This window comes from Tursiops truncatus, chromosome 9, assembly GCF_011762595.2.
Source record: "Tursiops truncatus isolate mTurTru1 chromosome 9, mTurTru1.mat.Y, whole genome shotgun sequence".
Taxonomy (NCBI): domain Eukaryota; kingdom Metazoa; phylum Chordata; class Mammalia; order Artiodactyla; family Delphinidae; genus Tursiops; species Tursiops truncatus.
In genome coordinates, this window is record NC_047042.1 from 84371366 (window position 1) to 84397521 (window position 26156).

At 43.0% G+C, this 26156-nt stretch overlaps 2 protein-coding genes across 7 annotated transcripts in view; one reads left to right on the plus strand and one right to left on the minus strand.

Moving 5' to 3' along the window:
• Positions 1-10823, plus strand: part of MKLN1 (muskelin 1) — a 184724-nt gene extending 173901 nt beyond the window's left edge. For all 4 annotated transcript variants that reach the window (XM_073809944.1, XM_019922664.3, XM_033863277.2 and 1 more), the window contains one exon: positions 1671-10823. In XM_073809944.1, the coding sequence (XP_073666045.1) occupies positions 1671-1792 (122 nt within the window). In that variant the 3' untranslated portion in view covers positions 1793-10823. The remainder of the gene's footprint in view (positions 1-1670) is intronic.
• A 2799-nt stretch (positions 10824-13622) lies between these two features.
• PODXL (podocalyxin like) overlaps positions 13623-26156 on the minus strand; it is a 42473-nt gene continuing 29939 nt past the window's right edge. For 2 of the 3 annotated variants that reach the window (XM_004316235.4, XM_073809947.1), the window contains exons 2-8: positions 23223-23873; positions 22058-22278; positions 21665-21751; positions 19599-19746; positions 19318-19379; positions 18878-19045; positions 13623-17783 (exon numbers count right to left, since the gene is read on the minus strand). In XM_004316235.4, coding sequence (XP_004316283.2) covers positions 17586-17783; positions 18878-19045; positions 19318-19379; positions 19599-19746; positions 21665-21751; positions 22058-22278; positions 23223-23873 — 1535 coding nt within the window. In that variant the 3' untranslated portion in view covers positions 13623-17585. Of the gene's footprint in view, positions 17784-18877; positions 19046-19317; positions 19380-19598; positions 19747-21664; positions 21752-22057; positions 22279-23222; positions 23874-24276; positions 24314-26156 lie in introns of those variants that run through there. The other variant, XM_073809946.1, reaches the window with a different exon arrangement.

Genomic DNA, 26156 nt, shown 5'->3' on the forward strand with positions numbered 1-26156 from the left:
AGTAGTTATTTAAGTGAATGTTCTTGTTCTTAGGTGAAATGAACTCAAGTATTTAGGGGTGAAGATGTCTACAATTTACTCCCAAGTAGTTCCACAAAAAAAGTATGAGTGGGGTATACAAACACACTTAGAGAACAAGAGAGAATGAAAAAATATGTGGCAAAATGTTAACAATTGGTTAATCTAGGTAAGGATATATGTATATGAATGTTTGTTGTACTATTCTTGAAACTTTTCTGTGAGTTTGAAATTTTTCAAAATAAGTCGAAAATAAAGCAATTTAGAAAACTCAGAAAAACATAAAATAGAAAAAATATAATCTCACCATTCAGAGGTAACCTTTGTTTACATTTTGGAGTATTTCCTTCCATTCATTTCTGTGATATAGTAGTAGGCTTTGTTAAATCTAAAACTCATCTCAAAGTAGTAAACATTTGCCCTCACACTTAAAATAGTAATAATTTTTTTTTTTTAATAAGGAGGAATGTACCTTTCTTGAGGCATTGTTTATTTTCCTTCCAGGAAACTGGTATCCTTGGCAATGTTCTTTCTGTTCTGTTCATGTTCTTTACAAGATTAAAAGGCAGATTGCATCTAAAACTGTATTCTAAGTTAACTGAAAATCAGTCCAATTTGAAATAGTCTTTACTGATTATCATGGCATAAAGAAATTTCTGGCACTATTTCTGTTTCTGATGGCATTCAGTAGGCCTCTCATATTCAGTTAGCCATCTCAGGAATGGGGAAAATCAATAGACTACTTTGTTTATTTTTTCATTTTCATTCTTCATATGTGCCTAGAAAATTTGAAGCAGCTGGGGGAGCAATACTATTACTGGCTGACTAAAGGAAAGAGTCATCTCACTGAATATTTCCTTGGCTGGAGTAAACTTGAAAATTAAGGGTTTACTAGATATTAAGGGGGAAAAATACCTTACGGTTCAACGATCTTAGCCTTTTTAGAATGTATTTTACTAGAACATTCATCTAGATAAAAGGAGTACATTGCTCTCTATTTTTCACATGATGTGTGCCTAGCATAGAGCCTGATGCATAGTACCATAAATACATGGTATTTCCTATGTGCCAGGTATCGTTCTGTGTATTACAGATGTATTTCTTAACCTCAGCTGTCTGTATTTTCACTCAGTTCTCTGAGACTTCTTGCAGCTCTCCGGGGCTTAATGATTTTAGACTACTTTCTAAAGACCTCTTTCATTTTGATTATATTTTTATTATCAAAAAATTTTTACTGCTCAAAAGCATTAAAAAGTCAGAAAAGAGGAATGAAAATTCCTCAGTGGACTAGAAGAGGAAAATGCCTATAAGGAAAAGAAGAGAAATCAGTATTAGTTACTAAAGTACTAGTCATTCTGCTAGGTGGTTTTCACATAATTGCATTTAATCTGCACCGTAAACCTATGACATGAACAGGATTATCACAGATTTATAGCTGAGGAAACAGTTGCAGAAAGGCTGATTACCCTACCTAAGATCATACCATTGCTAGGTAGTAGAACTGGGATCAGGACCCATGTCTGTCTGGTTTCAAAGCCTGATTTGGTTTTGGTTTTTCCATTATACATTGCTGCTTTTCTCAACTAGGTTTTCTGTTACATGTTGAGTTTTAAACACAGTGGATGAGTTTCTTTATATCTCTCCTTCACCAGGCTTTTCCGATGTGGATCACACCTATGCTCAAAGAACTCAGCTCTTTGACACCTTAGTAAATTTCTTTCCTGACAGCATGACTCCTCCTAAAGGCAACCTGGTGGACCTCATCACACTGTGACCGAAGAGTACCTGGACAGAAATGGAGCACAGGAGTCTGCTTTCAGTATTCTGGATTTCAACTCTATTGACTGACAATTAGGCTGCAGTGACTGAGGACTGCACCAGAATTTTGAAGGGATCTTTGCTGTCACAAATTTTAACCCTCGTCCTTCACACCTGACCTCAACCCCATAGTCCTCATCCCATTCCGAAATTAGGCTAATAAAGTGAAATTGGTATACTTTCCATTTAAAAAAAATATATATATATATATATATTTTATTACTTTAACTTTTAAGAATTCATGAGTATAAAAGAAAAAATCAGGCAGTCTACCCTTTTCTGATTTTTATTTCATTTTTATAAAATTGGGGCAAGTAAGCACTGTTCACAGACTCAGTGCTACAAGAATTGGAATTTTGTTGTTGGGTTGTTTGGCCTTTCTTCTTTCTCCTTTCTTCCCATTTCACTTTATCTTGAATCACACAGCTGCTTGTAAGTGATATGTATCATTTGTTTACCTCTTCATTCTTAACAGTATATAGTTCTGTAGGGCAATTGATGTATGTTTAAGTGATATATGTGTCTCTGTTGACTAGAGTCTTGTATTACATTAAACAGTAGGAGGAACAGAGGGCTCTAATTTACGCTCCTTGTCATAGAACTAAAAAGTGAAACCTGAGATTGATCCCCACACTTATCTGAGATTGGTATATAGTATTTCTATAATGATATATTTTATAGTGGCTATTACAGAGCTTTGAGTCACAGAAACCTTAAACTGAGGAGAGAATATAGTTCAGAACTTTTAAGAGCCACTCTCAAAATTACCAGCAGGAGGATTCTAGTTGTGATTAGCATGTTCATTGATATCTTTGTAGTAATTTTGGAAGAAAATGACTCTTTCCCCTGCTAGAGCTGTGCAGGACCAGGGCTTCAATTTCTTCCGTGTGCTATCTGTTTGTAGCATTTTCATTTGGGAGGATGGGTTCCAGAGCTACGTTTTTGTTTATTTTCATACACATTAGCTCCCTACATCTGCTTCTATATACTGATATTTTAAAGAATAATGGTTTGTAGTTTTCCAGTGGAATACAGCTGACAGGCATTTCATTAAACAAATAGACCAGGCTTTTTTAATGGAGAAAAAGAAAAATAATGGTGCAAATATTTTTTACTAAACTAAAAGAAAGGCAGATGGGCTTTTCCACTGTTCCTTTTTTTGTGAGGAGTGGTGGTATGTATTGTTCCATGAGGTGCTGTGGAATGCAGCATAGGAAATTTAAACCTGGCCAGTGCTTACATTTGCTCAAGAAGTGTGCTGTATGCAACTGATACCCACCATGCTTAAAGCAGGCTAAGTATAATAAATGTCCATCAGTCCAGTGGCTCTTCCAAGTGAATGACTTCAGAGAATTTACTGTGTCCCCGAGTAGCAAGATTAGGCCTTACCAAAGAAAGAAGAAATTGAATTGCACTTTTGAAAAGTCTCATGTATAGGAATGAGACTTTGAGGTCCCTCTTCAGTCTGTCATTATTGCATGGTTTCTCGTCTTTGGGGGAAGGACAGAAGTATATTTGTCCTACTTCTAGGCTTGAATCTTGGGCTGCTTGGCTTTCCAAGCATCCCAAATCGATCAGTAGTGATTTATTAAACAATTAAATTTGTTTCTTACCTTGTGAAAGATATAGTACATAATTCAGTAAGTACCAAGTTGTGTAGCTGCAGAATAACCAGTTGACTTTACAAGTGAGCAAATAGAATCTACCTACATACTTAGGCAGTTTCATTAAAAGATTTCCTTGACAGTCAAGAACATAAAATATTAATATCGCTAATATTGTAGCCTATTGAACTCATTTCATGGAAACAGGTTGATAGGAAAGAACTTGATAAGAGTTTCTAAATGTAAAAGCTCTAGTTTTGCTCACTGTGAATTCTGGCCCTTCAAAAACCATAACCAAATGAAATTCTGCTTCCCTCCACCATTTTTTTTTTTTTTTTCTCACGGTACGTGGGCCTCTCACTGTTGTGGCCTCTCCCGTTGTGGAGCACAGGCTCCGGACATGCAGGCTCAGCGGCCATGGCTCACGGGCCCAGCCGCTCTGCGGCATGTGGGATCCTCCCGGACCAGGGCACGAACCCGTGTCCCCTGCGTCAGCAGGTGGACTCTCAACCACTGCGCCACCAGGGAAGCCCCACCATTTATTTTTATAGTGCTTTTTTGGGTCATTTTTTTCCGTTCCTTAGATTCCATATTTGGAGGAAACTCAGTTCTTGAGCTCAGTGATTTTGTTGGTTCTTATTTTTCTCTGACTCTCTACTGGTGGTTTTCTAAACATGCTTGTTCTAATTTCATCTTTCCTCACTTTAAGTGGAACCTTTTCCCTTTTCTTCACTTACAGAATTTTTTTTTTCACTAACATGTTTAAATGGGGTTGAGTCATAGCAAACTGTTTAGTGTTACTTAAGTGACATAGACTGTATTTAGGAAGTTATTGACTAGGTAAATCAAAATTTGTACCCTGGGGCTTTAATGAGGCACTGCTGGTAATGATTGCAGGAGAATATAGGCTTCATTTTATCCGTGACCAAGATTGACACATTGCTCACTTTCGACATCAGAACCCTGATATGAAACTTGTTTATATATTTAGTGAGGAGCTACATGTATTTCCAAGTATTCCAGCACTATATTATAATTTAATTTGGTATTTATATACATTGTTTAAGTAGCCAAATATCTATGCTTTACTACTTAAAAATTATTTCATTCTAGCTTAGTGAGCCCCAGATTGAAACACCTGGTTTTAGATGCATTAGTTAGTGGGGTACAATTTGCTCAGTGTCATTATCCCTAGCTTCAGTTTCATCCCCATTTCTCCTTTTTCCAGTGGAATATATTATTCCAGAATATAAACTAGAAATAATTTAAACTAGAAGTAAACTAGATCTCTAACATTTTCAGTGCTTATACCTCGTGAGAAATTAATTATCTGATTTGCAAGATACTTTGAAAATGCAGTTGCATTTTGTGGAATGACAGAGACCTCATGTGGCCAGCTTGATTAATTCACATATATCAATCTGTGAAGCAAAAGAATTCAGATTTGGGTGCCTAACTCTGCTAAAGCTGACAGTATTAACCTTTAGCAAGATTGTCTTTTCAGACCTGGTTTTCATTAAAACTGACTTATCTATGTCTAATAAGTAAAAACTGATAGAAAACATTAGAAAGTTAATACACTGATTTATCAAAGAAAAGCTTGTTGGCTTTAGAGCTCAGTGATTTGTTTAAGATTGTAAACTGCATTCTTTGGTGAATTATGTCTTGAATATAAATGGTTTGCTAGCTTATCTTTGTAGTGGATCTTTTCACATCTGCCTTAAAAGTGCTATTTAGAGATACATTAACAGAGTTCCATGTAATAAAACCGTTTTAAAATCTATAAACAAAAACTAGTTTGAGGTACTTAATCATTGGTGAGAGATTGAGAATGATGTTTAATGAATCAAAAAGCACTTAGAAAGGAGTATGTTTCTGATTTTATTTTCTGAATTAAACTCAGTGTCATGGAAGGAGTTACCCTATAATTATTCTTAACACAATATGAAATTCATTGGGTAATTGTGGGTCATTTAATTTTTTCCTGGGTGAATGTTGTGTTAACTCTAGCTGATTGAATGTTGCAAAGCAGTTGAGAATTATGGTTTGAAGTGATTTCTATGAGAGAGGATCATTACAATGTGTACCTTAAGCAACGTCATCTAGCTGTAAAAAATATACCCTTTGTAACCCTTCTTTTCTTAAAAAATACATGTTCATATGTAATTTCGTCCTTTTGCAGAAATTCTGGCCTGAACTTTCACTGTTTTAAATTCTTAAGATAGTCCTTAATCTAAGATATGCAGGCTCCCTCAGGAAAAGTTCATAGTTATTAGAGGGGTAATCATAGAGGGTCTGCATATGACAGTAGTTGTAGATTAGATCTTTGGGTTCTTTCACTCAAAATTTTTGTATTCCTTATTAGTCAAATAACATTATTCTTTTGTGATTTTTCACTCTGGCCTACATCTCCCTGTGATTTGTATTAATGCTGAAATGACATTGGCTGCCCAAAACTTCTAGTCTAGAGGTGTTTCAGCTGAAGATGGAAGTTTCAAAGTTTGTTGAAATAGTTAGGAGCCACCTAGATCAGCTGAATGATGTTGCCACCGTTTGTTTTGATGGGGAGGACTCATGATTGTAGTTTATTGATTTCTTCACAAGATGCTCTTTTTATCTTTCAGAAAAACTGCTATCTTAAGAGATTTTATTTATACATAATTTTTAAACCTTGATTTCTTCCTATCCCACAAATACTGTGAATTGTTTCCATTATTTTTTTATTTTTCTTAGCTAAATCCTCTGACAATAGATTTATAGCACTTAACCTAAGGAGTCATTAGAGGTTATGGTAAACCAGGTTTTCTCGTGGGGCAGAGAGAGATGCCCTTGTGGGAAACCATATCACTATGTGTTTTCTGTTAGGTAGAACTCTAAAGTTATAGATCTTGAACTGGATCCCAATTCAGAACTTAAAAACCTGAAAATCAAAGGGTAGTTCTAGTTTATCTTCCACAATAGTCATTATTTGGAAATAAGATTTACAAATATATACTGTCATATCCTCAAACACTGCCTAGCTTGATTGAAAACAGAATGTTATGTGGATGTTATCTGAGAGCTATAGGGTCAACAACAAAAAAGGGGGGAAATGTTTAGTAGGGAAGTAGACCAGTTGTAAGACATCACTTGTAATTATGAACTAATTGGTCTTCTTTTTTACCTTTTTATCTGCTGTTTAGTCTCAATGAATTATTGTACACAATAGTAGACATTTGTACACAATGTTCTGTTTTGCCTGTCTGTGGCATTTTCACTTCGAGGTATTGAACCTCAGGAACAGAGCTAGTGAGGAGAATGAGGGTATGTTAGAGAAGGAAAAATAGGAGCTTTTTGCTCATGGATTTGAAGGTCCACAGATCTAAATGAGAAAGAAAACTCTTCATTTCTAACCCTCAATTAATTTAAAGCAGTGCTGAGAAAACTATCAAGAGGGATCAAAGCTCAGTTCTGAATAGTCTTTGGAAAGCAGCATTTCTTGGTTAGTTGCTTTCCTCACTGTCTCCCAAGTAGCTGATAGAGATCTGGAAACAGAAAACCCAGTGTAATGGGCTCTAGCTCTTAAACTAGGTGAGCAGTTTCTTACGTACAGCCAATTCCTTGATAAGGATTCAGAGGGAAAACCAGCAATAAAACATTTTAACATGCAGTTTTTGGGCTCCCAGGGGACTTGCTTTTTCATGGAGTTTAAGCTCTTGCTGCAACACAGCTCTGTACCATCTGGGATGCTAGCATTCACAGCGGTTAGTTTGGATATCTGAGCTGTCTGCCACGCAAATACTAGCCCAAGGAGATCATCATCCTTCAGTTTCACTCAGTGCTTAATGAATGCCAAATTAATTGGCAGGAAGGAAAAACACTGTGTGATATACTGAACAGGCCTGTGTGCATGATTAAGGAGTTAAGTAGCCAATTTTGAGCTTAATTTCTCTCCTTTATTAACAAATCTCAAGAAAGCCTTTGTTACAATTTAGCTAGTGTCAATTTGGTTGGTGTTCATTTTCTAACCCTTTAAAATAGGAAGAAAATTGTCATTTCGTGTTTAACTTCTAACCCGTACAGAATTGAACTGACATCAATTTAGTTTCCATGTTTTAAAATAAATTAATTACACATAATCCAAAGGGTCTCTGTTTATTCTACTTTTCCAGGAAATACATGAGTTCTGGGCTTGGCAGTAGAAGTATTTAATAATTTTGGCTTATTCTTTAGGTTTCCTCCACATCTGTGAAGTGATTAATTAGAGAAGTTATTTAGAATAAGTTCAATTCCATTGCAACTGGCAGAACTTTATAAATTCATTTTGCAACAAAGGAGAGGATCTTATACCATCAGGACCATGCCATCAGATTTTGGCAAGTGACTGTTTTATCACATTGCCTTGTAGTTTGCTATTTTTTCCTTCTTAAGATAAAAGGGGGAAAACTGAGGACAGAGATGTATAACTTGACATTTTTTATTTCTTATATTTATCTTTTTGTTTAACATCTTTATTGGAGTATAATTGCTTTACAATGTTATGTTTCTGCTGTATAACAAAGTGAATCAGCTATATGTATATTTGTATCCCCATATCCTCTCCCTCTTGCACCTCCCTCCCACCCTCCCTATCCCACCCCTCTAGGTGGTCACAAAGCACCGAGCTGATCTCCCTGTGCTATGTGGCTGCTTCCCACTAGCTATCTGTTTTACATTTGGTAGTGTATATATATCAATGTTATTCTCTTACTTCGTCCCAACTTACCCTTCCCCCTCCCTGTGTCCTCAAGTCCATTCTCTACATCTGCATCCTTATTCCTGTCCTGTCCTTAGGTTCATCAGAACCATTTTTTTTTTAGATTCCATATATATGTGTTAGCATACTAACTTTACATTTTTTAAATTGTCTACTTTAGAAGTCTTAGGGTACTTGCACCTTTATAAAGGCTTAGCTTAATTTTACCCGTACAGATTAACTATACTTGTAAGAGCACTGAATACAAAGTTATGACATATTAAAGTAATTGTCTACCCAACCCCAAATTTGATAGTAGGATATCAAAGTCCAAAAGTTTAAATGCAAGTAGTCTTCTATGGGGAAGGTATATGTTTTTAAAAGTCATGCACATGGTCTCCTTTTTGAGATATTTTTTCCTTTCCCAGAAAAATGATTTTGGTGACCAGTTGTAAACTGATTTCTCCCTCAATTGTAAACTACCCATTTAGAGAAATAAAAGTGGACTCACTTTCTTTCTTTCTATTTTTTTTTTTTTTTTTGCGGTCCGCGGGCCTCTCACTGCTGTGGCCTCTCCCGCTGCGGAGCACAGGCTCTAGACGCGCAGGCTCAGCGGCCATGGCCCACGGGCCTAGCCGCTGTGCAGCATGTGGGATCCTCCCGGACCGGGGCACGAACCCATGTCCCCTGCATTAGCAGGCGGACCCCCAACCACTGCGCCACCAGGGAAGCCCAGACTCACTTTCTTAAGCATTACATTTAGCCTGACCAAGATATGCTGTGATTGTGTTATTCAAGCCAGCTTGCTTTTTTGACTTGTCATAAAATGTCTTTTGAATTGAATGAATTAAATAGTATAGTATTAATTTTATTTTATGTATAGCTCAATTTAGAAATTGCAAAATAATGATATTTTTCTATGAGCAGATTCTTTTATAGAGATAGGTTTTTCTTTTTAATGAGATTTCTTCCCTGTCACCACTTCAAAATCTATGTACAGCTGAGTGTGCAGCCTCAGAAAAAGAGTACAGGAAAGCTTAGGGCCTCCTTTTCTTGTGTTGTTCTTGGCAACAAACATGATTCCACCTTTTCAGTGGAAAGATGGGGTGTGTGTGTGTGTGTGTGTGTGTGTGTGTGTGTGTGTGTGTACTTATTGGCCTGAAATTGAGATCCCTTTAGGTAGAGATAGATCCTCAAAACCAAAGTTGGACTGCAAATTAGGTTGAGGAGGAAGGTACAGCTCCATTCATAGCCAATAGAATCCGTCTGTCCTTCTGGGTCTGCTTATTAACGCTATGGATAGCTCCTTCTGTTAGAACATCCCCTGGACTGGAAACATGGTGTTACAGCAACCAGCTCATCTGAAAGTTGGAGAGTGTTAAACATCTTTTATGGGACTTTTAAATAAATAATAACATTTATTGATTTTTGTGATTATAAAAATATGTTTATCATAGAAATTTAGGAAATTACTAAGTGTGAAGAAGGAACGCCACTAATATTTAACCGGTGAGACTTACTCATTTTATTCTTCCTGTCTTCCTTCTGTTATCCAACATGGTAAAGGCCAGAAAAAGTAAAAAAAAAAAAAAAAAAATTTTGACACAGCCATTCCTCATTGTCTGCAAGCATTTTTCTCTACCTTTACTATATTCCTTTAAAGCATTGCCCTTTTCTAGACAAACAGTCTGAAAATAATTCTGTTGATATGTATCTCTTAAGCCTAAACTATACATGTAAGATACTACCCAAAAGCTATAGGGATCTGCCTTGTTCAGGTCATTGGAAATTTTATCTCTAAGATTAATTTGAATTTTTAAGCCCTTTATGCACCATTATAGACATTTGGAGCATATTCATACCCATGAAGAGCTTTCTGTTTAGAGCTTTCTGTTTAGATGGACTTTTTAATATAACCGTAATTAAACTCACACCTAAAAAGGATGAGGTACTTTTCAAAGGCCAAAGGAAAAGCAGAGAAGAGCAAAGTAAAACAGATGAAATGAACGTAAGTATATAAATAAGGAGTCCTTGAAACAAGAGTTCCCTTACTGTGCTTAGCAAATGTCTCTCCAAAAAATGTATTTCTCTGGTTACCAGCTAAGATTTAGAGTTTTATATTTCATGAGAATCTTTTTCTTAATATGTGAAGGAAAAAACTGCAACCTTTCAGGGTTCTACTCCTTCCTTTACCCTCCTCTTCTGTATCCTCAAGTACCTAAATCAGAAAGGAAATCATGAGGGAAATCTGAAACAGCTGGCATAAGCTAGTTGTAGTTTTTAAACAGAAATGTTTTGGGGCATCAGGTGTCCCCTGACATCATTATTGTTCTAAGTCATCGTTGGGCTGTGTTGAGTGTGTTCCATAATCTTCCCCATTCCCCTCATGATCCTCTCTGTTTTATCTTACTTTTGCCCTATCTGTATGGACTTTTTATCTTACTTTTGCCCTATCTGTATGGACTTTTTAGGGTTTTGTTTGTTTTGTTTCTTAGTACAAGTAATGTTCTGATCCCAGGTTTGGTGAATGTGTTAACACTGCTTTGTGAATAAATAAGTGATCTGCTGAACAATTGCAGTTGTAGAATTACGTTGTATGTAATGTACATATGGAGAAAGAATGTATTTTGTTCATTTTCTTAATAAAAAGTTATATATGGACACTACAAGATGTCCCTTGTGTTTCATAAAACTACTTTTGAAGTCAGCTTTTTAAATGTTTACATACTTTGCAGTTAATATTTTTCCCTCAAAAATGTGACTTTTATTCAGGCAAACAATATGTACTGTAGAAAGACTTTGTTTTCTTTGAGACAGTGTTGAAATAAAGAAGTTCTGGTGTATCTTACAAAGTTTCTAGGAGAAGTTTCCATTTTTAAAGAGCACTGGTAAGTGACTTCATAAAATGGTGTTTTCTTAATCTGCTATTAATGACCAGTCCTATTTTATCTGTTTTGTAAATTTGGACTTGTGTTTCCCAGGTTTTCTTTGAGGGGGGACATACCTTGTAGGTTAGGAACTAGAAGAAAAAACAACTGAAATAGAAAATTAATTGTAGAAAAGATAATAGAGAGAACCTGGAGGTGTTGCAGAGATTGGGAAAATTCTGGATCCCTGTCCCCAAAGAAGGAAAGAAATTGTAAGGGCTGAACCTTGAAAAAAATAAACTCAGAAATATGCCAAACAAAGATAATTGATTGTCCGGGTTGAGTTGTGTGAGCTTTCCAGACCGACTCTCAATAACAAGGAGCTCTCCTCTTGGCCCTTTTCATCTCCTCATCTGATTTACATATTCTTGGCTTTGTGTGTGACCCTGCATTCTGCAGTAAGTTAGTTGTCAAATGATTTTATTCAAAGTAGGGATTACGTTTTCTCACTTTACAAATCAAATAATCCATCTTACTGCATAGCTTTCATTTCTAGAGTGTGCTTTGAGCATGGCCCACAAGTAACATTTCTTTGTGTTCAAAACAGGAAAACGATGTGCAGTGATAAGGTAAGGAATTGGCCTTTCCTGGGTTAATCCTCCAGAGAATTAACTCAAAAGGATGGAAATGTGGGTCATCACCTCCTCTCCCTTGATGTATTTGTCATCTGGTGGGAAGGGAGCAATAAGCAAAGAGGGCTTTGTATTTAACACAGTTGAGATGCCAGCTGCTCCCACGTCAAGTGAGTGTGACTTTCCTCCCATTGGACTCTCACCTAGGAAAAGCAAAGGCGGTCAGTTATATCTTTTCCCGAAACATTACAAGGAAGAAAGAGAGAAAAGCTATAGGAGAAGTGGTCTGGCCACCGCTGTGCTAGTAAGTTTGATGTTTGGCAAAACCTAAAAGGGGAGATTAGAACACTTGGTAATGTCTATAGCACATGTTGAATACCTGCCCTCTGAACTTGGGCTGTAAGGATGGGTAACCCAGGGCAGGAGTCAGGAATCCTAGGCTTATTTCCACATCCACCAGTGACTTCTGTGTAGCATTGGGCACAGTCTCAACCCCTGTGCCTTTCTCTCAATTTTAAGTAAGTGTTGGCAGCAGATCCTGTTTGCTAGGATCCCAGTGACTTTTTAATCTATAAAATGCCAAGGTCATTGAAAAATAACTAGCCATCTCAGTATCATTCCTGTTAATTATAGTAGCCAGTCCTATTCTTTATCTTTTGACCTTGGAGTTCAAAATAAGTATGTGGTTTGGGAGGGAGCTTGTAAAATGGGGGGTTATGAGTGACAGAGGCATAACAAATTAAAAATGACAACTGAGAGTGCCTCTTGGTTGGCAGGGCAGGGAGCAGGGGGAATGACCTATTCAGGAAAAGAATGGAGTCTTAGGTCTTTGTGACCATGATAAACTGTGAGTCATTCTCTTCTTAGAACAGTGTGCCTCGAGCATGGCCAGAGGCCTGCCTGAGTTCCTGGTACTTGTACTCCTTTCTGTATCCTTGGCATACTCTTGAAGTTAACCTCAAAATACCTCTGGCCCACCCTTAAGGATGTTAACTGCTTTCAGAACTGCTGTATAAAAGGAAAATCATATTGTAACAGTAGTTGCATTCTATAAACGTACTTTGTTGTTAATGGAACTCGAGCATTAATGTGGTGTTGAGAACAGAACGTAGGACTCAAGAGGGAAAAGATGTAGATTCAAGGCCTAGCAGTACCATTTAGGTAGCTGTGTGATCTCAGAGAGAATCCTTAATCTCTGTGCCCAATTTCCCTATTGGTAGAGTGGTGACAGTTCCTAAATAAGATGTGTAAAAATGTTTTGTGAACTGTAAGATGCCAGGCAAGAAGAGACTGTTGTATACCAACTATGAATGTGGACCAGATTCACCTGACGGTTTCCCTTCTGCAGGTCGGGAATGATAAAGTTTTCTTCTTGCAGTGCAGAAACATGTCAATAGATAATACCACCCCAGGAGATGAAGAGAATCAGAATCGTCTTTGAGCAATTCCTTTCTTGAACCTCCTTCGTCTTCACTATGTCTGTAGGTAAGGGACACGCAGAGGCTTCTTCTGACAAGTAAACAGATCCTTTTATTGGCATAACAGGGCCAGAACAGAATCGTTTATTTTTTGTATTTTTATTTGCCTTGTCTCTACACCAGTGTTTTCATACCTGATCAGGGTTCAGCAGCCCCCTTGGGATCTTTGGTGGTGGGTGAGTCACAATTTTATCTGAGGCAAAAGTACAGGGAAGGAAGAGGGTAAAGCATTGGTAAAACTGTTGTGAGGGAAAATGAGGCCCTTTCAGTTACGATCACTAGAGCAGCCTGAGATAATCTGGAGAACTTGTGGATCCCCTTTTTCCTTTCAGCTTTCGTCCTTCTCTTTTTGTGTCTGGACCTGCATAGTTAAGAGGCATAACTAAGAGCAGAGGTTGCTGCACTGTGTCCTCAGGGGCTTCAATGATGAGCCTCGTGCACAAGTGAAGAATGGAAGCCAATCAGAGCAAAATACTAGGACTTGAACCAGCTTAGACAAAAGCACTTTAATTGACAGTATACAATTTTCCAAAATATATTTTTGTAAGAAAACGGCAATAATTAAGTACAGTCTTTACAAACAAGTTTCTCAGTAAATTCCAGTGTACTTTAGACGACCCCTGTCCACTAAGACACATGCTCCCCCAGCCTCCTGGGCAAACTGTTTAACATTCACTAATTTTAAAAAAGACCCAGAGCAAATAGTAATCCCCTCCTTTCACTCAGTGTTGGGTTTTCACCAAACCTGAGTGAATCAGCTAATGACAGTGATGAAAGACATTGCTTTACTTTTGCCCCCCTGCCTTCCCCCTGTCTTGTTCCCTTTGATCCTTAGTCCTACTCAGAAGATCTATATGTAAAAGCTCATTCAAAACTTATTTCTTAGCAGAAAAGAATTGTTCATTTAAGTCTTAGACCTAAATAACTCAGAAGTACAGAAGACCAGTAAGGTTCCTATTTTTGTCTTCATGCTCTCCCTAGCCTTGCTGCAGATTCCAGAAGGGAATTCTGTCCTTTCTAGCATTCTGGTGCCTGCCCTTAATTAGCAGTCCTTAATTTGTTGATTCTTCCTGAGGCACACGCACTGGACGGTCTTCCAACCCAGGTTTTAAGCCTGTTTCTGTCACTAAACGTGATTTTGGCCGTCACTTTATTTTTCTGGGCTTCAGGCTCTTTTTCTGTTTTTTTTTTTAAAAAAGATTGGACTGGGTTCTAAAACCCCTCTCCCTATGACTAGAGAGTCACTTTCCAACCAGTGCGTATTGACTCCAGCCCTTACTGTAACATGCTGGGACTTTACGGAGAGGGGATGAGGATCATATTTAAAAATAAAAATGCCCAATCTGCAAGACAGACGCTTTGTCATCAGCCTGTCTTATATTTCATTTTTCATCAAAGAATAACAGAAATTTATTTCCAGTAAAATAGACATTTACATTCCTGTTTAGAGAAAAAAAAGCCTTCTCTCTTAGCTAACAAATGTTTTTTCAAAGTATATTCGCTCAGAGCAGTGCAGGGTGGATTAACATTTGGCTGTTGTATTTACATTATCAAAAAATACGTATATGTATATCAGCTTGAACTTGTTTTCCAAAGTTTCTCCAGTATATTATCTAAAAGATAAAGCTCAAGAAGTGGTTTAAATAAAACTTTCTGCTAGCTTTCCTTATCAAGAGGAGAAAGAAGAATCTTGTGTCTAGACTAGATTAAACCTGTGTTTTGTCCTACGATGCAAAGAATATTCTGTACCCCATTCATAAGCATTGCTGTGTCTCTCCCCACTCACATAACAGTGTGCTTCTCACTGGACTTTGTCCAGTCATCAGATTCATGGCTTCTGGTCTTTTATGAAGTTTAGGGAAACCAGTGTGCCACTGAGATAGAGTTTATAATCTCTCTCTGGTGTAACTTGTTTCAAGTCATGCTGAGTTCCTGGTTCTCTTCTCTTCTTCTCAGCCCCAGAATCTGAATTACCAGATAGCATCAGAACCCAGTAAAGATGTGGGAAGAAGATGACCTTTACAGATACATGGCGATAACAGTCTTTGATATAGATGTCTAGCTAGTGTCAAGAGCAAGCCAAAGCAAGTTGCCCTAAAAGGCTGGAGCAATACAATTTGGATGCATCAAAAGAAGGAACCTTTGAACCAGCCCAAAGCTTTTCAAGGTTCTCTCTGGACAGAGCCACATTTATTCCTCTTGACCAAGCATAATTTTTACTCTCTGGTCCTTGCCAGTCACCATCTGTCTCCCCAAGAGGCCTGGGGGTTGTGGCTTTTGATTGGTTTGCAGAGACATATTTGCTCTCTCTGTCTAAACCTAGCTGCTGGAATGTGACCCAGAATCAGCAAAGGAGCAATCTAGTCTGGCCTCTCCCACAGTGGCCACAATAGAATGGGTAGAAAGAACCAAATGCTGGGTAGGAACGAAGCAAACAGATCTTTTCCCAGTGAAACAGTATTTCTTCTATTTTCTCTCAAACTGGTATTCTCCATCCTGCCAACCTCCAAATAGTAGAGAATCAGGGCAAATACATTAGGACCCTTGTTAGCTTAGCATCTTTCTATCTCTTGGGAAACTCACGGGTCCTACTTGAACCTCTGGCCTTCCTTTTCTCCTAGGTATCAAATGGCTAAAGGCTATGAAAAGGGAATTAGGCAGCAAAGGAAGGACATAGATCTTCCTCTTGAGATCCTCTCCTTTAAAAAAAATAACCTATCCCAAACCAGATAGCCTATTTTATCAGAACTGTTGCAGCTTAGACTGCCCCTAGGTTCTAGGGGTCTGGCTTTTTGCCCTGAAGTGACCATTTTCATTCTCCTAAGTATCTTCCTAGTAGGTTCCAGGGAATTTATGGCCAGGAACAATAGAGAACATGGGCAGAGTTCAAAATTCCACACAGGATTCCTTCTTCTCAGAAAATCAGATGAAACCTCACTATGCCCAGTCCTCAGTTGCAGTCTACGTAGCAGCTACCTGCTGAGCTCCCTCAAAACCCCTCCACTGGGCAACGGTCAGCATTTTGTTTCCCTGAGATGCCACCAGAACCTACAGGAGCGCTGGGCAGCCAGCCTCACTAGGAATACAGAGGAGGGGACACAGCAAGACCTAACTAGCTCCGTGCCCCGACAGTGAGAGGTCACTGGGACTAGAAGGCCAGGACCCCCGGCTGCCCCTTATGCACCTTGCAGCGCACCATGCATCTAGGCCTTTCTTGCCCTGTGCACAGAAGAATGGAATCTAACTGAAAATGTCTCAACGATGTGAGCTTTGGCCTTCGGCAGCAGAGTTCTGGATTAAAAAACAAAGAAGACAAAACTCTCAGCAACCTGCAAAGCCCCTGAATTTCCTCTGATATGGCAAGTGAAGCCTATCCTTCCTGCTGTTTCAATCGATTGTCTATTCAGACACCTCTCTGCTGACTGGGCACCAGGAAGCTCTGTCCTAAAGCTGCTCTTTCACACTGGATCTCGGGGATGACCGAGCTGGGGTCTTCACCCCATCGCATCGGCTGGGCAGTGACAACGAAATAGGAACACCTGGCCTTCAATAGCTGCTGCAGACCTTAGTCCCCGGTGGGAATGGGAGACCAAAGCAGCACTCGGGGAGTCTATTCAAGGAGTGCCTTGGAGGTGGGCCGGGACCCACCCTGGGAGGAAAGGCTTCCCTTTCTCTCTTTACCTGTAGATGGACCCATGTGCAGACCTGTTCATACTGGGAGCCCTGTGTGCTGTGTTAGTCCCAATCTCATAAGCACATGCCAGGAAACTAGACTCCAGGGGCCCTGGGACAGAGTGGGAGTGAAAACTGAGTGAAGGGAGGGGGGAGAACAAAGAGGACAGGAACACTGGCAGACAAGGCTGGCGTAGGAGACAGACAGAAAACGGGACCTATCCTTTCAAGTAATCAGATCCCACTGCGACAGGGTCTGGCCCTGCTTTCCCCTCCATCCCATCCACTGACTGGCAGCTTCGTCCCCCCTGCCCAGGGCAGCTCTGGAGGGAGGGCATAGGTGATCACGGCAGCGTGGCATGGTGGCAATGGGCCTGCACTGAATGAAGGATCTCTGTTTTCATCCTGACTCTGTCACCCAGTGGCTGTGTGACCTTGACTTTACCTTCTTTAGGCCTCAGTCATCTCATCTGTGAAATGAAGGGATTCTATTAGATGGTCTCTAAAGTCCCCTGGATGGCTCTCTCCTGATCTCCCAGCAGCACTGAGCTCAGGCACTAGTGGGTTATTTTACAAGAGGATTCTACACAGAATGTGATTTGTTCAGCTTGAAAAGGGAAAAATTAAGGCCTGTGGGGACTGGGGGGAGGGAACCCTCCGAGTCTGCTCTCCCTCCCCAGTCTTTCCCTCGAAGGGGAAGGATTTTCCTCCCCTGTCCACATGGCACTTGAGGCGCTTGGGCTGGAGCTCTGTGCACCGTCGGAGGCCGCCAGCAGACCTGATTAGAGGTGTGTGTCTTCCTCCTCCTCTAGGTCATCCTTGGTCAGGTTGTCCAGGGGGACGATCCAGCTGTCCCCCAGCTCCCCATTAAGGCTGACCACCTTTTTCTCCTGCATCTCTGATGAGGTCTCCATCACTTCCAGGGTTGGATTGTCATGGTAACCATTCTCCACCGTCTGTAGCTCCTCTGTTAGTCGTTGCTAGAGTAAGGGAGATGACCCAAGAAAAAGGGGTAATTTTTGAGGGCTGTTAGCCTTTCTGTAGCCTTAATATTACACCTGTACCCCTATAATCCAGGAACCCCGATTTGGCTAAGGTGAACAACGGGTGGTCCTGGAGGCCTTCCTGACTACTGGCCTGCCTCGGGGCTAGTCTGAGGTAAGAACTTGCCCCACATCCTAAAATGCCCAGCTCGCTTCACCTTTGCCCTGGTGGCAAATCCATGACATCAGTCGAGATGGACTTTGTCCTCCAGAGTCCTCCAATCCTCTTTCCTCCATTCCTTCCCCACCAAACCTTCCTCTCCAGGACCCTCCTCACCCTGCTGCATTGAACTGGAACCAACTGTAAGAAAATGACTTTCCTCTGGCCGAGTGACTGAGGACCTCTCCTCTAAGCCTGAGCAAGATGGGTACAGCACAGCTTCTAGCTATCTCTGCTGCAGATGGGAACTATCTAGAGATAGTACTTTCTCTCCATTTTTACCTAAGATACAACCTAGGTGGCACAAGACAGTCCCCCAGGAAGCTTTTAACAAATATACTGATCCAGAAATTCTGTTTCAGTTGGTATGTGAGGAAGCTAAGCATGGGTATTTTTTTTTTTTCTAAAACTCTCCACAGTGTGCAGCCGGGGTTGAGAACCATGGGTCAGGGTGGAACCGTAATGAGGGAATTCTATTAAGGTAAATGAAAGAACCTCTGGTTAGATAGGTATGCCTCAGCCCATTTATAGCAATGGATCCTCAGAGCAACTCTGCAAGGCGGATATTATGCCCACTATGCAGATGAGAAACCTGACGCTCAGAGATTATGACTTGGCTCAAGGTCACCCAGATAATGGGAGGCAGAGCTAGGGCTTAACCCAAGTCTTCCTGACTCCAAAGCCCATGCTCTTCCCTTTCACCACGCTGCCTCTTTAATTTTCCAGACAAGTTTCCACTTCCTATAAGGGATGACCTCTGCCTATCAGAAAGGGCCCATGGCCCCCTCGCTTTTCTCTAATATGGGAATAACGGGGTGAGAGTCATCCAGCGAACTGGACTGCTTCCCGGCTAGTGGAATGAAGTCCTCACCTGGTCCTTCCTCTGGGAGAGGCGCTGGTGGCAGCAGCCATAAAGGGCCGCGACCAGGAGCAAGAAGGATGCCATGCAGACGATAGTGATGATGAGGGGCATGCTGAACCGGTCCTCAGTCTCTTCTGGTGGTCCTTGACCCTCAAACTGCATGTCATTGACTCCCACCTGGCCAGGAAGGAGAAAGTTACGTGGCAGAAAACAGGTTCTGGGTCACCCTCTCTCAGAACTCCCATTCACTTATGAGCTCTTCCACTTGGGGTTTGGGGGGGAACCCATTCTACCGCCCTGCTGTCCCCTCTCTTATCCTCCTATCTTCTAGATGCTTGCAAATCAGAGGTTCCTCGACAATGAGAGACAGTGGACCCGGGGAACCGTGGACTTCCAAGGGACAGGTTCCTGACCCAGTCTGTCCCAGCACATGGGGGGCATCCACTTACCTCTTTTAGGTCATCCCATTTGTCTTTCAGCAATTCATAAACGTCCGTGGGAAAGAGTTTTGCTGAGGGGGAGACGGAGAGATGCTACTTCAGTGGTCTAGCTCAGGGTGACGTGGCAAGGGACAAAGGAGGACATCCTGAATCTCAGTCCCCTGAGTGGTATCTCTCTCGGGTGGCCAGGGGTTGACAACTGACCCATCCTTGTGCTCTTGCACCTCCTGCCCCATTCCCACCCCACACAGGCCTCAACCCCCACCCCCCACCGCCCGCCCTCAACTCACTGCAGATAGTGATTTGCTTGATCGCCACTGCCTGGATTTCTGGAACAGGTGCCAGCTGTATATGGCACTGATCTTGCGCTGGGTTGAAGGAGGCTTTTGCTGCTCGGCACAAAAGTGTGATCAGTTTGTCGTTCAAAGCGGTCGCATTCTGTTGTGGAGAGACCGCAGGTAATTCCTCAGGGATCGTGACAGCGGCCTAGGCTTGTGGAGCCACCCTTTGAAGCTAAGGTCAGGAGAACACTGTTGCCGGCTGTGAACTTACTCTCTTCTCCAGCCACAGCTGGTGCCATTCCCAGGCCTGCCAGGAGTGGTGAGTTATGTGCTGTCCTCCTGGGCCAGCCCCTGCCTTCTCTGCCTCACGTGGAGCTCTCCCCCTAGTCTCCTTATCCTGTTTATCTCGTCGTGGTTGAGCAATACCATTCGCCCTAGTGCCGCTTTCTCCCTCAAAGCTCCTTAAGGATCACGACCTCCTGTCCCCCATCATCGCTCTCCCCAGAAGGACCTGAGGAGGCACTGCCAGTGGGGAAGAGGCCAGTCCTCTCTGAACCTACCATTTGCCAGCCCTTGATGCTGAGTTCAAAGACCTCAGGAGGGGAAGCCCTGGCTCTCAGCTCAAGGTTATCCGTCCCAAAGTCGAAACACATGTGCCCGTTCCCTAGGCTAAGACCCTGAAACCATAAACAGGCTGACGGGAGAAAGGCGAGGCCATCACTGCACAGGGGAAATTGGGAGTATCTTCAAGATGCACGAGGACGTCTTAGACGGGAGTCTTCTGTATTTCTCAGCAGAAAGAGTGTGGCTGGCTGGCTTTAGGGCTGAGGGTGAGGAAGCAAAGTGTGGGCAGCTTTTACCCAGCCCGGCCACATCATCCAGAGACACCCCAAACTGATGTGTCTCTGACCAGAGTTTGGAATAGGGGTACGGAGATGAAGAAAAGGACTCCATCTGGCTTGTCCCACAAACCATCCCTTGGGTTTCTACCTGGAATTCCCTTAGGCTTGCCAATTCCCCAACCTGCTACCAGGTAAAGATCCAGGGCTTTCCTCTTTCCATTCACAGCAAAGGAAAAGAACGCTTCTTACCACCAAACACGCCCCTGCCAAGTTTCAGCCAAAAAGAGAGCCAAAGGAAAGGCCGAGCAAGCATCAGTGTGATTCTTACCTTGTCCAATAAGCCCAACCCTAGGGGAACACTGCTCCCTTTTAAAACTCTAGCTTTTCTATAGTTCACTTGGAAAATTCCAGCAAAATGGACACCCAAAAGGAAACAACTGCAGAAAATAGGTGGTATAAAAGTACTGTAAACCCAAGTTTTCCATCCTATTCTAGTTCCCAGGGGTGTTTGCCAAAATAGCCACTGACCAGGAGAGGGCAGCAGTGAGCCGTCCATCACCAGCCCTCACTCAGGCCTCAGCTACTGACTAAGCTCCGCGGCAGACATCCCCAGACTAAAGCCCTTAATCCTAGGGAGACTGGCAGTCTGAAGGCAGTGGACACACTGCTACACATGCAAACTTACTCACACACGTGCTGACGCCACCTCCCCCAAACAATACACAAACAACTCCCCCTGAAGGGAAGGACAACTGTCGGGCAACAGCTCCCCTAGGTTAGAGGGTGGCCATCAGATAACACATGGACCAGGAAATATAAAACCACAGACTATTAGAACAGGGAGAGTTAGGCAGACTAAGCCTGTCATTTTCAACTGAGGCCTCTGAAGCCCAAAGAGATCGACTTAAAGTCACATCCTGAACTAGAAGCAAACAGGAACCAGGATTGGGGTCTCCAGACTCTCAGAAGTGAAAGCCCAGATTTCTAGCCCTGCAGCAGCCCTGAGGGCGGGGCTTCCCTTAGAGAAGCCTGAGCCTGGCTCTGACCCTCCATAAGATGGGAAGGGACCATGTCCTGTCCTACTAGGAAAAAACAAGAGCCGGAAAATGAAAACATCTCTCTGCTCCTTTCTGGAAGGGACACTTCATTCCCTTCCACCTTCCGTGACCCTGCTGCTAAACCGCATTTTGGGGATGTAGATCAGAGTGGGGCTCAGGTGAGCAAGGTACTCACACAGATGTTGGTTTTCGAGACATCAGTTTTCGAGACGTTCAGGACGAGCATCTTCTCATTCAGCTTTTCGGGAGAATCGCACTGTATCTGGAAGAAGCCACTGGGATTAAGAGTCAGGCTGAGCCTGACAAGGTCTTGTCTTTGCCTTCTCCCTCCCTCCCTTGGGTGGGTGACACCAAATAAGGAGTTGCGGGCAAGCTGGGAGTGTGGCCGGCTGGAGTTGGAGAGCCAGGTGTGTTACTGGCTATCCTGCTGTCTACGCCAGAGTCCAGCAAAGCCAGAGAGGGTGAGTGAACGATGGCAGCTCCTCACGGCACCCCCAGGTGCCCTGAGGAGGGAAGAGTAGAAATGCTCTTCCTGGAGTCCCTTCTCTCCGACTCTGGGCTCTCTCACCTGTCCCACACCTGCTGGAATTACTGAGGTGGGAGAAGGGATACTGGCGCCTTGGGGGACAGTTGACTCCAAATGAGTGTTGGAGCTCGTGGGTCCCCTGGCAGGAGATGTGGTCCCAGGTCCCGATGAAGAGCCTGTAGGCTGCACAGCCTCAGAGGTGCCAGTGACAGCTGGCGTCTTGCTGGAGGTGTGTTGAGTTCCTTGTGAGGTAACCCATGGTGCTATAATTGGGAAAACAAAGTTTATGAGAAAAGGGGAGTGGTACCTTTAACACAAAAAGATAGGCTTTTTTGTTCCTAGTTTTCTGAGGTTCTTTGGTCTTATCCCCCCACCTAGACCACAAGCAGAAGGAGGCAGGCTATGGGGAGGCAGAGGCAGGCAGATGAAGTCAATTCGCATAACCTATTACAGGATGAGCAGATTGGATGAGCCAGTGTAGGAACCCGACAGAAGTATCAACAGCAGTGACAATGCCAGCAGCAAAGCTAACGTTAACTGAGTACTTACTCCCTGTGAGGCTCCTTCCTAAGTGCTTCAAAGGTACTTTCTTTTTCAATCCTCACAACTCTATGCAGAAGGTACTGTAATTATCCCTATTCTATAAACAAGGAAACTGAGTCTCAGAGGAACTCGATGAATCGCCCAACGTCACACGCTAACAAGTGGCAGAGCAGGGATTGGCATCCTGGTGTATCCAACTCAGAGCACCGGCTCTTACGCAGGAGGCGACCGGAGGCGACCGTGCTCTTGTGGTGTGGCTATCTAGTTCTTCACCAACACCCAAATTACCTGCGGGGCTGGGGGGTGGAGGTTTCCTCAAAACGCAGATGCTCAGGTTCACGCCTAGAAATTCTGATTCAATAGATCTGACCTGGGTCATGATCTTGAGGCTCACGATCCATCAGTGAGTTTTGAAATTAATTTACTGGGTTAAGACCAGCACTTAAGAAAAAAAAAGTAAATGCTCCACTAGGCAGGTCAAAACCCTGAGCTCTCACCAGAACACACAGCTCTGCCGCCGCTGCTCATCACTGAAATGGGAAACCAACCGGCTGGGTGAAGGTGGCGCATATTCATGAATATGAATATGCATGAATCGCTGGAGATACAGAACATAAGCATTTGAAAGCTTCTTTTTGCTTGAAAAAAGAAAGGCATTACTTACTTAGTGTGGTCAGTGTCCCCTGCGTCGTGAAGGTGGGACCCGCCATTGTGCCTAAACTTGTAGCTGCTGTAATTTTGTTTGGTCCCTCGGAGCTCCCTGCAGGCTCTGAAGTCACAGGGACCAAAGTCACAGGGACGGTGCTAGGCCGGTGAGTGCTTGCCGGGGTGGGCACGGAAGGAAGAGCAGGCGTGATGACTGAGGTGTTACCCGGATTTGGAAGGTCAGAGGCTGCCTGATTTCCTTCCTTAGTGATCACACTGCTTGTGGTCACACTGTGGCTACTCTGGGTTCCAGATTTAGCTGAACTGCTTTTAATTCCACTCTGGCTGCTTGTGGTTTCAGGCTTTGTCGAGACAGTGGTTGGTGTGGTTGTAGACTCCTTCGAGTCTTTAGTAGTTATAGCAGGGCTGCCCGTGGCTGGTTTCTCATCTTTGCCACTGGCTGCTGCAGTTGTGCTTTGCTGGGCTGAGGCTGGCACTGCCCTTGAGGTGTTAGGCGTTTTGGCTGTGCTTCCCTTGGTCTCCAGTGCAGTCACAGTTTTGTCAGCGGATGGTGGGACTGTGCTTTGTTTGACTGTGTCTTGAACACTGGATGGTGGAAGTGTGTCTGGCTTGCTTTCTTCGGCAGCTGTTGGACCACTAGGCTTGACTTCTGTTTACAAAGACAACACAGAATCAACTAAGGTATTAGCTGGAAGTCTTTCTCTCCCCATTTCTCCAACTCTTCCCCAGGATCCAGAGGCTTTGCTCCCATCCCTGCCATTTGTTTTGGCTGAAGGGTCTGGGTCCTTGATGTGCCCAGATTTTTCTGGGGTTCAAGAAGCCTCTAAGAGGGAGACTGAGAGGGAAGCAGAGGAAGTCCAGGGAAATTCCGCTCAAGAGAAAGACTAAGCAGCTAGTCCCGCCGCGTGTGGGAGCCTGCACTGAATGCTCTGCTCTCCCATCCGGCCCCAGGCACTCGCCCTTCAAGGTTTCCCTACCCCAGCAGAGAACCATCATCACCTCCTTCTCCCAGACCCATGAGCTTGCAGAAGACTCAACAGACTCACACGTACCGGAGTGCCCTGTTCTCAGCATGGCAAGAGGAACGTGCCTCTGTTCCCCTGGACATGCATCTAGAAGGAGAAACTGGTAAAGTGAAATTACACAAATTACCATTTAAGTACAACTGTGAGACGCGTTGAGGGAGAAAAGTACACAGTGCTCTGACTGTGTCTAGCACGGGAGCTCAAACCTTGTCAAGGGGTCAGGGAAGGAAGGCCTTTTATTGATTGATTGAAGGAACCATTAAGTGACAGGTTCGGGCCCTGGGATACAAGGGTAAGACACATGTAATCCACACCCTCAGGGAGCTTACATTCTAGTGTGAGAGACAGAGATGAAACAATAGACAGACAACTCAATGTCAAATTCTGGTGACTCTACGGAGGAAATGAAGAAGGAAATGATACAGAGAACAGGGGGAGAGGGCTGTTAGAGAGAGAGGTAAGGAAGGACTTCTCAGAGATGACCACTTAGCTAAGACTTGAAGGACAACGAGGTGAGAGCTGTGTGAAGAATGTGAGGAAAAGTGTGCCAGGAAGAAGGAAAGAACCTGCAAGTCCCCAAAGGAGGGACAAGCGCTCAGAGAAGACAAGTCTGAGAGCAGTTCAGTGAGTGAGGGGGGAAGGCGCAGGGCTCAGAAAACTCAGGGCCTCATAGGTAAACTGACACTAACGTGCTGTCTAAACCATACCCTTGGGCTTCCCTGGTGGCGCAGTGGTTGAGAGTCCGCCCGCCGATGCAGGGGACACGGGTTTGTGCCCCGGTCCGGGAGGATCCCACATGCCGCGGAGCGGCTGGGCCCGTGAGCCATGGCCACTGAGCCTGCGTGTCCGGAGCCTGTGCTCCACAACGGGAGAGGCCACAACAGTGAGAGGCCTGCGTATCGTAAAAAAAAAAAAAACCAACACAGTAAACCATACCCTTTTGAGAATAAAAAGGAAGCGCTCTTAAAAATTGTATCCTATGTAAAACGAGACGAAAGATCACCCTCCTTAGACCAAAATAAGGATAGGGGATTTTATTTTAAGTGGGGATAAAAAAAAAAAAAGCCACTGAAGGCTTTAAAGCAAACAAGTTTTATAGGGTGATTTACGAAGAAACATCCTCTTGCTGCTTTGGGGAACATGGATATGGAGATGGGAAGAAAAGAGGCTGTTACAGTAATCCAGGTGAAGTGGACAATAGTCAGCTGTATTAAGTCATTGACACAGGAGCCAAAAAGAGGATGGATTCAAGACTATATTTTGGAGGTAGAATCAACTACTTGCTGATGTACTAAGGGAGGGGAAGAGGAGAGGCCAGGATGATTCCTGGTTTTCTGTTTTGAGCAGAAGGGAGAGAATGGCGGGAATCGGCGCAGGGGACTTTGGCCATTCTTCGTAGCCAATCAGAATCTGTAACATTTTTCTATGCTTGGGGAATTCCCCACACAGCAAGACTGATGGAAGCAGGATTTGCCTCTTATTATAGATGCTGAAAATGCCAGCCTCCCTTGTGACCGGAGCACAAGCATGCACTAAACTGCCATGAATGAGACACCTCCACCCCAGCCAGTGAGTAAAGAGGCAGTAGACTATGGGGAACTCTGAGGCAGGAGCAGTGGAACTACGCTCAAGTGTGAGCAGCCCTGGAGGTGATGCTAGAGCGAGTGTCCACAGCCAAAGCTACAGCACCTGGAGCCTGGCATTGGTGAGCAGTACTGACCTCTTCACACAAGTTCCATAAGCCTGACTCGGATGATATTAAAGGTAGCCCTAAATGTGGTCTTCAGCAAGCCCAGCTCCTCCATAAGCTAGACAGTGTCCCAATATCTTTCACGTGTGTGTACGTGTGCGTGCACGCACACGCACACGCGCGCACACACAATTTTGCTAATGAGAATCAGGCGTGA